Below are 12,286 nucleotides of genomic sequence, written 5' to 3' on the forward strand. Positions count from 1 at the left end.
ACCTCAACCCAGAAACCAAAAGGAATTGGGGGAGGAGGGGGTGTCTCGACTTCGAACCAGCACCCGAGGGGCTGGGGAAGGAGCGACATGGGGAAAAGCCATCTCAACTTTAACTGTGCACCCTGTAATAGCGGGCAGAGGAAGGAGCCATGCCGGGAGTCTCGCAGGAGACCTACTTTTCTTCATCTGTAATCCAGTCTGAGAAAAAGGAGTAAAAGTTTTAGGTGAGCCTCCTATGCGACACTAAGCAAAAACTGGAGAAGGCCGGCGCCGTCTAGGGGTGTATACTGCAGAGGAGGAGCCACGGTTAATCTTTTTCAGATTATGCATAGTGTCGCCTCCTAGTGGACAGCAGCATAACACCCATGGTCCTGTGTCTCCCAATGAGGCGACAGAGTAAATCCCAATATATATTATATATATAGAAAGATATATATCTATGTATATCTATATATATATATATATCTATATATATATATATTTTTTTTTTTTATTTAGTCTCGTATTTTGGGCTACAAATCAATTTAGCTGGTATTAACAAAAAAGTGTTTATTTTTTTTTTTTTTAAGAAAAATAAAAACCAGCTAAATTAATTTTTAGTCCAAAACACAAGTATACAAAATAGAATATATATGCGTATATTGGATATATTTTTTTAATACACGAATATATATTTTACTTGTTTTTTTTGTGCTAAAAATCAAATTAGCTGGCTTTATTTTTTTTATTTTTTTAAAAATGTGGTTTTAGTAAAAAAAACAAAAAAAACATATATAATATAATGTATGTGTGTATATATAATGTATATGTTTTTTTAATAAAACCACATTTTTAAAAAATAAAACCAGCTAAATTGATTTTTAGCTATCTATCTATATAGTACAGACCAAAAGTTTGGACACACCTTGTCATTTAAAGATTTTTCTGTATTTTCATGACTGTGAAAATTGTACATTCACACTGAAGGCATCAAAACTATGAATTACCACATGTGGAATTATATACTTAACAAAAAAGTGTGAAACAACTGAAAATATGTCTTATATTCTAGGTTCTTCAAAGTAGCCACTTTTTGCTTTGATGACTGCTTTGCATACTCTTGGCATTCTCTTGATGAGCTTCAAGAGGTAGTCACCGGAAATGGTCTTCCAACAATACAAATTCTAACAGTCTATTCAGTAGGACTATCAGCTGTGTATCCACCTGACTTCTGCACAACACAACTGATGGTCCCAACCCCATTTATAAGGCAAGAAATCCCACTTATTAAACCTGACAGGGCACACCTGTGAAGTGAAAACCATTTGCGGTGACTACCTCTTGAAGCTCATCAAGAGAATGCCAAGAGTGTGCAAAGCAGTCATCAAAGCAAAAGGCGGACTACTATTGAATAATGTGGAGGGGCCCCATCTTGTTGGAAATAAAGGTAATTTGAATTAGGCTGTTGCTGTAACTGGGGAACAATTTGATTCATTAGAATTTCGAGATACTTATCTCCAGTGACTGTTGCATCAAAAAATATTGGTCTTAAAACACCAAAACTTGAAATACCACCCCAAACATTGACACCAGGCTCATTTAGTTGTTGCTCTAATGTTAAATGCATGTTCTCATTATACCAGTAAATACAATTATGTCTGTTAATACGGCCGGATAATTTGAAAGAAGCTTCATCACTCCACATAATGTTATCTAAAATTACTGGATTTTCTTCAATTTCGTTAAGCATAATCTCACTAAATTGCAGCCGCCTGTCTGGATCATCCTCCATAAACCATGAATTAGACGTGGACGATAAGCTTTCCACCCAATAGATTTCAGGATTCGCATGATAGAAGCTCGTGAAATTCCCAATTCCAAAGAGGCTCTTCTGGGGGACTTTTTTGGACAAATGTTTCAGCAACAAGTTGTTTATTATCTTCTGCACAGACTGTTTTGGGTCGACCAGTTTTTGGAGCATTAAGGATTGAGCCAGTGGCATTGAATTTGTCACAAATGGTTTGTCTCTTTGGGGCTTGAGTACCAAATGTTTCAACCCAATTAGCTCTAACGGTTTCAGCATTTTGAGATTTCCAATACTCTGTTAAAATCCATTTTCTTTGATCTGTATTTAAATTATTTGCCATTATGTGTTATCTGAATTATCTGAAAAGTTAACAGATTGGGGGAGATCTATCTGTGAAAACTAGATCTGTGAAACTGGCTCAGTTGCCCTTAGCAACCAATCAGATTCCACCTTTCATTTTCCAAAGAGTCTGTGCGGAATAAAAAGTGGAATCTGATTGGTTGCTAAGGGCAACTGAGCCAGTTTCACTTTACACCATGTTTGATAAATCTCCCCCCTTCATAACCTTATTACACTTTCTGTCCACCAACTTTTGGACCACCCTGTATATGTGTAACACTTTATTAATATTAACTTATGTCCTCAAATGTCCCCTTCAAGAACCAACTAATAATTTTAGAATGGAGGTTTCTATTCATTGTGTTATGAAAACCCGTAAAATTCTCCTCATCTACTTTCTGTATCAATTCTTTGTGGCCTCGTGATCTTTTCTTGGTTTCATAGACTACGGCGTGAATTCTTAGAAGATGACATAATATGAGAATCTGTCCTGGTCACGTTATGACCCGGGATTGTCCGGGTTTACAAGAACATGGCTGCTTTCTTCCAGAGTTGGTGGTTACGTTTGGTGGTCAGCAGCAGTGTGGCCATAATCCTGGACAGTTCAGTACAGATGACCTGGGGTTAATATGGCGCTGATCAGACATTACACCTGTTATTACAGAGCTGACTAATCTAACAGTCATGTAGGCTGAGTAAAAACAGAATAGTCGTATCAATTACCAAAAAAAATAAAAAACAGAAAGAAAGAAATGAACTCGCTACCAGTAACATGTCAGAAGCGCAGGGTTCAGAGAATATTGCTGCTGGTATCATCATCTCCCCACATCCTGTGTGTAAAGAGGCCTGATCAAGTCCTCCTCTTAAAAAAAAAAAAAAAAAAAAAGGGAAAAAAAAAAAAAAAAAAAAAAAGATTTTTTTTGCAATACATAAAACTTTTAGCAAGGCCGAAGTTATTATGGGTGAAGATCTGGATGTGGCGGCTCCCAACTAATCACTGAAATCAAGGCGGAGTAGCGCTCAGGGGGAACGTCATGCTACTTACACTGTTCATCTCTACTTGGCCCTCCTTAGAGAGGCCGCGATAGGAGGGGGTGGGGGGGGGGGCGCGGGGCGGAGGACGAGCTGGTACACAATTACCCCATCTGCAGAGTAGAGATGATCACATTTATCAGTGGGGGTCTTAGCAACGGGATCTCCCCTGTTCAAATTTCTGACGAGTCACTATAACTTGTATATAAAAATAAATAAATAAAAAAAGCAGTTACTCTCTTAGAAATTCAGTTGAATTACTTGCCAACCACAAAACATCTTAAGACATTGGGCCGGTCCACATTTGACTCTGCAAGCAAGTTATAGATCATCAGTGCAGAGTCAGCAGCTGAACGGAGATTGTCCGGCTGCTGTTAGGCTACATTCCCACGATAAGCTTTTGTCGTTGCAGATTTTCTGTACCATTTCTGCACCCACTAATTAAAAGCGGTTACTTGCATTTTTTCAAAAATATGCAGCATAGAAAACTAACCAAAAATTCATCATGGGAACGTAGCTTTAGAGACAAATAGTGAGAAGGCAGAGATAGCTGATCATAGTCTTTTCCTTCCAGATTGCTGTATACATAGGGACTGATTTATCAAAATTGTTTTTGCCAGAGTGTAAAACACATTGAAAAGTTTCAAATTTTGTGAGCAATGCAGTTTGAAGCAGCCATTTTGGCAAGGTTGGGAAGGAGCAAGGCTGAGATGGGGCGTGGACACGCCTGCCCATCAAATTCAGCAGAAGTGTTGGAGTTTTGGACACCAGAAATGCTACTACAGTTCTGACTGAAGCAGCATTTCTAGCAAGGTGCACACCACTAAGAAGGTGTGCCAAATTCATTAAAAGGTGTTTAATGAATTTGGTGCACCGTACTCCAGCGAGCCCTTCATTAAGACTGGAGTGTGCAATGCCAGCCTTAATGCATTGGCCCCATAATCCTGAAAGAGTGCTGTGTACATAGTTCAGGAAGCAATATTACCCATCCTATGATCGCTGGATTCTGTGAAGGTGCAGGAGCCAATGGGCCTCAAACAGACCCAATGGGCCCTAAACAGACCCAATGGGCCCCAAACAGACCCAGATCATCTCTGCAGGCAGGAAGCTGAATTTCCCCTGTAACTGGAGTTGGCAGGTCATCAGCAATATAAAAATATATAGTAATATTGAAGTGCACCCTCCACTTCAAAGAATTTTTTTTTTTTTTTTTTATGGCCAACCCGTAAATTCAATATATAAAAAAAAGTTGTTACACCCCCCCCCCCATTTAAAGCTACATAGGGACAGCTCCTTCTCATACGCCCAGTGCATGTGCCCCTCTGGTCCCCCTCTACTTTGAACACAGGGTGAATTATTATTTTTTCTTTCCTTTTAACCTGCAGCTGTAAAGATTTTGGCTGGTACCTTAGTTGTTACCCTCATGTCAAAGTGACTGAGAATGAAACAGAGCCGACGCCAACTCGTTTATAGTGAGAGTCCTGCACAGGGAAAGGAAGCTTCTTTGGGTGACAGCTAGTTTCCAAAAATAAGAAAAATTCCCCCGATCAATCTTTTGTCAATGGACTTTGAAAACAAGCAACAGCTTGAAAAAGATTTGGGTGGAGATGAAGAATTCATCTGTAACGTGAAGTATGAGACGATCTGAAGTTTGATAATTACTTTATGTTTACTTAAAACTTACTTTTTTTTACATTAATGGCAGAAATGTCAAGCATTTTTCATTTAATTTTTTTTTTTTTTCTTTTTTTTTTAGAATATGTTGATCTTTTGTTTTCTTCAAGCATAATCTTCATTAAAAAAATAATAAAAAATGGAAAAGTACAAAATAAAGACTTTTTCCCTTGAAAAACAAACAAATGGCGTATATGTAAAAACAGACATCAAGTGTAGTGCTGCACAATGGTCTGTTGAAGTGATCATACATGATAAAAAGTGTAAACTTGATGTGAAACTTACTTTCTTCATCAACCTTCAGCTCCTCATTGTTCTTCACTTTCTCTGCCACCTCCTTTTCATTGAAGCCCTTGCTGGCCAAGAACTTGATCTTGTACTCGTCCCATGACACATGTCCTGCATTAAGGAAACACATTAAATCCTACATTAAGAACTGTAAATGTCAAAAGTTTATAAAAAAGACGGGATTAGTGTTAGATCCTCTCCAAGGCACTAAAACCTATGTGGTTCAGCTCAAGATGCCTTCATCGAGGACATCCATGGCACTATAGAACATTGTCCATTTAGGATATACGTCTAAAGAGGACACAAACAGCCACCAGAATGGGGTAAGATCATGGTAGTCATCAATGTGATCATCTAAGAAAATAGAAAACAAGATTATGTGCCAGATTTAGGCACAATGTCCGTAAATCAGGATGTAGAGGAAGGATGTGGGAGAACGTCGGAGTGCTTTACGCTCTGGTGCACTCTCCTGTCAGAAGCTTACTACCTGAATATGGAAATTTCGATACAAACATCTTGGCCTTAATATTTTTTTACTAAGAGAAAAACAGAGTCATCCTGGTTTAAAAAAGAACACATATTTTATTAACAATTAGTTAAGACAAGTGTCGTAATCAAAAAAGAGAAATTAGTAAAGAGCAAGTAGAAAGCAAGGTGAACAATGAGATATCCAAATAAGCCCAAAACAGACCTGCCTCAATATTAGATGCTCAGAGAATAGACACAACTCTTATGACTGAAAAAAAGGGTTTTTCCATCAAAGTAGAAAAACCGCTGCACCTAAAATTCTCAACCAATACAGTGAAAATTGTATGAATAATGAGCTTATAATTTATCTCAATGAAATATCAAAATTGGTGAGCTGTCATTAAGTAGAGCACCTAGTGGCGCACTGTGGTATATTGAGAAGAGAGCACAAGCATCAAAGACAAGCCCATCAATTAAAGTGCAGCGTGCATATTAATATAAAATATAGATTTGGACAAATGGACGAGCATCTCCATACATTCCCTCCTTTCCCCCGATCCCCCACTCCTACAGAATGAAAGGAGAGGAGAGTAACCTCTCAAGCATATTGAGATAAAGTGCCAGAAGGGGCATGTCACTCAAGATGGCAGTGGGGGGGATATCGTTCTTACCAGGGGTGGTGGTGGGCAGTCAGTGGGCTTAAAGGACAAACCACATGCGTCCCCGACGCGCGTTTCGCGGCAGCTGAGGCCGCTTTCTCAAGGGGCGGTAACAGTAATGGGAAGCAAACACCCTTTTTGAATCATTAGCGCCGGTCACGTGGCCAATCACGTGACCGGTCTCATGTGTGATGGAGGCGTGCACTGGTGCCCTAGCGACGCGAAGCTGGCGCATGCGCCCGCCACAACCCGCGCCAGACCACGCCCCCAAGCCGTCAGGACACCACCGCGCACGCGCGGGCACGCCGCTCAAAGAGCGGAGGTGCCCGACCGCGCGCGGACGCCACACAGACAGCCGGAGGCGCGCCCAACAGGAGAGAGGCCGGCGCATGCGCACCACGTCCCAGGGCAGCAGTGCACGCATAAAAGGTACATATACACAGAGGCTGAGGAGGACAGAGCAGGAATTAAACAGGGAATATCATATTATGACAGCATATCCATGACAATTTGTCCATCAGGCCCTTTTCTTTGTCTTTTTCCATATTTCTGTCTTTGAAATCTCTAACATCGATTGAGACCGAAATTGAGCAATTACAGCTCATACTGAAGAAGGAGATGTCCAATGAGTCTTTAAAAAAATTCAATGAAGACATTGAAATTCTAGCTCAGGAATTGGCTAATGAGGTCCAGACGTTTAAATCCAAGAAATTTTCACGTGACTTACAAGACAAACAATTACAATGTATGTACAAATGGGGACATTCAAATAGACGGTCTCGCCCTCAACAGAGAGGAGGCTCTTTTTCCAGATCAAGATCAACGTCTATGTCATCCACTACGTCTGTGGAGGACCCTCACGAAAAAACGCAATTTGTGGACAGTGCGAATGCTCTGGGACAAAATCCTAGAAGGGTCCAGACTCGACAGACTAGTAAAAACAAAGGTCCATCGCAACAACGGGTGAGTGGGTCCCGGGGAGAGCTACAGGTTGTCAATTTGTCCTCTCATGTTCTCTCTGCAGAGCAGTTGGAGGTTTTGAGCAAGGGATTGTCTTTCTCCCCCACTAATGGCTTTAATTATTTTACAGCTTTGAAGGACCTTCACCTTTTTACACGCAAACTCATCCTCCATAAATTACACTCTAGGAGCATGGCACCCTGTGAATCCTGGAGTCCTGCGGAGCAGGAGGCAATTTCAAATTTGGAGGAACTGTTGCAGGAGCAAGGATCTTTCCAACGAGGTGGGTTACCCCCATGTGCAAGACCTAAATCTACACGCTTTCCCCCTTTGTCTTTGTGCCCGGCTGTGGAAATCTTTTCTAGGCTTGTATCTGAGGACTTTGGAAGGTTGTCTACCTCCAGGAGATTTGATAACCTTACAGCATCTCAACGGAAAGCAATTAGTACTTTGCAGTCTTATAGTGACATTGTAATCAAGGCAGCAGACAAAGGGGGAAATATTGTGATTTGGCCTTGCACGAAATATGAGAAAGAAGCATTCCGACAACTAAAGAATGCTAATACCTACTCTAAACTCTGTTACAATCCTACCACCTCCTTCTCCGCAGCACTCCAGATGATTTTGGCCAATGCCTGTGAGGGTGGGATTATAGATAAGAAAACGGTGGAGGCCTTGACTGTCCGTTTTCCAAAAACACCGACCTTTTACCTTTTACCAAAGATTCATAAGGACCCTGTCGACCCGCCGGGACGTCCGATCGTGTCAGGTCTGGGTGGCCTATGTGAACCTATATGCAGATTTATCGACTTTTATTTGAAGCCAATTGTTGAGACCCTGCCCTCATATATCAGGGACACGGCGGACGTCCTTACGCGGGTCGATGGCGTCCTTTTGGATAGTGGGATATTGCTTGTTACAGCAGATGTGGAAAGTCTGTACACCAGCATTGAGCATACCACTGGTCTGGAGTCGGTCCGCCTTTTCCTCGGGGCGTCCGACCTGGGCGGCCCTTTGTGTGGGTTTATCATCGAGCTCTTGCAATTTGTCCTGACCCATAATTATTTTTTGTTTAAAGATGCAGTATATCTGCAAAGGCGGGGCACAGCGATGGGGGCGGCCTGCGCGCCCTCGTACGCTAACCTTTTCCTAGGGGCATGGGAGAGATACATTTTCAGCGATGAGGGCGCGGGGGCCACGGACCAAATTTTATGCTGGCTCCGCTATATTGATGATATTTTGTTTTTCTGGCGAGGGACGGTGCAACAGCTCGATGAATTTATGGCTCAATTGAACCAGAATACATGGGGCATCAAACTGACATACAGATATCACACCACTAAAATTGACTTCCTGGATGTCGAGCTGGAGGTTGATGGTGGGAGGTGCCTCCAGACCGACATTTTTAGGAAGTCTACGTCAGTTAATGCCCTAATACACGCCGATACGGCACACCATCCTACCACTATAAGGGCCGTCCCCGTCGGGCAGTTCCTGAGGGCGAGGCGGATCTGCTCCTCTGACCTTAGATTTGAGCGTCAGGCCGTTGACCTGAGGCTCAGATTTAAACAACGAGGGTACAGCAACAGATGTATCAAGCATGGATATGATAGGGCCAGACGGACCCCACGTAACAACTTATTATATTCAAACGTTATTAAAGAATCGGAGACCGGACAAGTAAAAATTCGGTATATTTCTAATTACAACCATGAGTGGGAAAATATGAGGAGGATTATGACCAAGCATTGGGGCATTTTGGCAACCGACCCCTCCCTGGGACCAATTCTTGGGGATCGTCCCCTCATGACACCGAGACGGGCCAAAAATCTTAAAGACCTTTTAGTGTCGAGCCACTACGTTCCGACACAACCAAATCTTTTTGGCTCTCGTGGACCGACCCTTGGAACTTTTCCCTGCGGTCGTTGTCTTGCCTGCACCAATGTCGCGCGCTGCAACACGTTCACGTCCTCAGATGGCAACAGACTCTTTAAAATAAGACACTACATTTCATGTGGCACTAGCAATGTCATCTATTATGCCATGTGCGATTGCCCTTTAATCTATATTGGACTTACATCTAGGGAACTGAGAATACGTGTGCGTGAGCATGTGCGCGACATTGGTGCGGCCAGGACGGCGACCAATGTTAATGAACTTAAAAGTATTCCTAGGCACTTTAGGACTGTCCACAATTGCGACCCCCGCTGTTTCAAAGTGCGGGGGATAGACGTGATACGGTTGGGTGCACGGGGCGGCAATGTCAAAAAGGTTTTGGCGCAGGTTGAAGCTAAGTGGATAGTGACACTTGGGACATTGTCGCCCCGTGGACTAAACGAGTCCCTCTCTTTTTCCTCCTTTTTGTGATGTTGGGTTATTTTTGGTTAACTTTAATTCATACAATGACCCTCTCCTTGTTACCCTCACTGTGTTCGAGGGACATATATGCGTAGTCTGGGGTTATTTTTGTGGTGTTTTTTTGTTTTGGTTTTAATTTAATTCTTGTTTTTAACTGTATATATTTTTCAGCTTTTTTTCAGACAATAACATAACTCCTTTCTTTGCACCTTATTGGATCAATCTTTATTTACTCAAAATGATTGTGCGATGCAGATGTTCCATAGTAATTAAGGATGGGAAGACAGAAATATGGAAAAAGACAAAGAAAAGGGCCTGATGGACAAATTGTCATGGATATGCTGTCATAATATGATATTCCCTGTTTAATTCCTGCTCTGTCCTCCTCAGCCTCTGTGTATATGTACCTTTTATGCGTGCACTGCTGCCCTGGGACGTGGTGCGCATGCGCCGGCCTCTCTCCTGTTGGGCGCGCCTCCGGCTGTCTGTGTGGCGTCCGCGCGCGGTCGGGCACCTCCGCTCTTTGAGCGGCGTGCCCGCGCGTGCGCGGTGGTGTCCTGACGGCTTGGGGGCGTGGTCTGGCGCGGGTTGTGGCGGGCGCATGCGCCAGCTTCGCGTCGCTAGGGCACCAGTGCACGCCTCCATCACACATGAGACCGGTCACGTGATTGGCCACGTGACCGGCGCTAATGATTCAAAAAGGGTATTTGCTTCCCATTACTGTTACCGCCCCTTGAGAAAGCGGCCTCAGCTGCCGCGAAACGCGCGTCGGGGACGCATGTGGTTTGTCCTTTAAGCCCACTGACTGCCCACCACCACCCCTGGTAAGAACGATATCCCCCCCACTGCCATCTTGAGTGACATGCCCCTTCTGGCACTTTATCTCAATATGCTTGAGAGGTTACTCTCCTCTCCTTTCATTCTGTAGGAGTGGGGGATCGGGGGAAAGGAGGGAATGTATGGAGATGCTCGTCCATTTGTCCAAATCTATATTTTATATTAATATGCACGCTGCACTTTAATTGATGGGCTTGTCTTTGATGCTTGTGCTCTCTTCTCAATATACCACAGTGCGCCACTAGGTGCTCTACTTAATGACAGCTCACCAATTTTGATATTTCATTGAGATAAATTATAAGCTCATTATTCATACAATTTTCACTGTATTGGTTGAGAATTTTAGGTGCAGCGGTTTTTCTACTTTGATGGAAAAACCCTTTTTTTCAGTCATAAGAGTTGTGTCTATTCTCTGAGCATCTAATATTGAGGCAGGTCTGTTTTGGGCTTATTTGGATATCTCATTGTTCACCTTGCTTTCTACTTGCTCTTTACTAATTTCTCTTTTTTGATTACGACACTTGTCTTAACTAATTGTTAATAAAATATGTGTTCTTTTTTAAACCAGGATGACTCTGTTTTTCTCTTAGTAAAAAAATGTTGCCTTGGAGTCGGTATTTGAGAGTGTCGGGGGGGATTTTGTTCCCTTACCCACACTCAACTTGTAGTACTTGGGCTATCTTTCTAATTATCTTGGCCTTAATAGTCTAGCCGCACCTCAGTGCTATATTATGGCGACGCCACTAATTATGAGATTTTACAGGTTACCTTCCATAATGACTTTACTGAAAAGGGATGCAGCTTTCGCCATGAGAAGGTCATTACTTACCGTCACCATCTGGGTCCACAGCCCGGAAATGAAGTTTATTCTCCTTTACGGCCTCTTGAAAATGTTCTTCGGTCTTCTCCATGATCCACCGCTGCATTTCCGGAGCGCTGATCTGTTTGTCCTTATTCATGTCCACCCTTTAAAGGAAGAAGAAAATATGAGAACTACCATACACTGTATTAGAAGAGGGCTCCTTAGCACCAGATGAGTTGGACAGATTGGCTGCAGCTGTCACGTGAAATAATGTTTTGTGACAACAGAGAGATCGGGGGAGTTGTGCCAGTCCGGGAGGCAATTACGCATTTTTATTATTATTTTGTGCAGCAAGTTGGTGCTATTAAAAGGAGTTGTCCACTGCTAGGACAACCCCATCTCAATCTGAAAGTTTGTCCCCCGTTAAAATAAAAACACCTATACTCGCCTCCGGTGCCGGCGTCGTTCCAGCGGTTTTGATACTTGTGTTCCCGGGACTCACGTGAGGTTGTGACGTCACACGAGCCCTGCGCCCCATTAGCGTCGGCTTCACTCTTCCCGACTTTGGATGTATTGGACATCAACAGGAAGTCAGGGCCGCGGCTTCTCTCTGACTTCCTCTTAATGCTCGATTTGTCTGAAGGTGAGGACAGTGATGCCAGCGCTTATTGGGTGCAGGGCTTACGTGACAATGTGATGTGAGCCCAGGGACCGCGAGTGCAGCCACCCCTGGAATGGCAGCTGAGGCGAATATACTGTAAGTGTAATTTTTAAAGGAGGCAAAGATTCAGATTGAGATGGGGTTGTCCTAGTAGTGGTCAACGCCTTTAATAAGACATTGTCCAGCATTTCACAGTCAAATTGGAGTAATCAGTCCCTTGGTAACAGTCTCAGGGACACACATTGACAAGAGGGATGAGAAGAATTCTCAATTTATTTATTTCCAGGAGGAATAATGAAAGCACAGCACAATGCAAAGTCCTAAGAAAAAATGCCCAAACGTTGTTATTTTATGGGGTAGTAACTAAAACAGAAATGTCAGGAGCCTGGCAGGAGACCGCCCCTCTGGAGCCTGGCAGGAGA

The 12,286-nt window shown here is 42.9% G+C and overlaps 1 protein-coding gene across 2 annotated transcripts in view; it reads right to left on the reverse strand.

Moving 5' to 3' along the window:
• Window positions 1-12,286, reverse strand: part of SDF4 (stromal cell derived factor 4) — a 56,482-nt gene that overhangs the window by 18,191 nt on the left and 26,005 nt on the right. For both annotated transcript variants that reach the window (XM_073656816.1, XM_073656817.1), the window contains exons 3-4: window positions 11,231-11,367; window positions 5,117-5,230 (exon numbers count right to left, since the gene is read on the reverse strand). In XM_073656816.1, the coding sequence (XP_073512917.1) occupies window positions 5,117-5,230; window positions 11,231-11,367 (251 nt within the window). The remainder of the gene's footprint in view (window positions 1-5,116; window positions 5,231-11,230; window positions 11,368-12,286) is intronic.

This window comes from Phyllobates terribilis, unplaced genomic scaffold (assembly GCF_046119375.1).
Source record: "Phyllobates terribilis strain yellow unplaced genomic scaffold, ASM4611937v1 Scaffold_12__6_contigs__length_324123572, whole genome shotgun sequence".
Lineage (NCBI taxonomy): Eukaryota > Metazoa > Chordata > Amphibia > Anura > Dendrobatidae > Phyllobates > Phyllobates terribilis.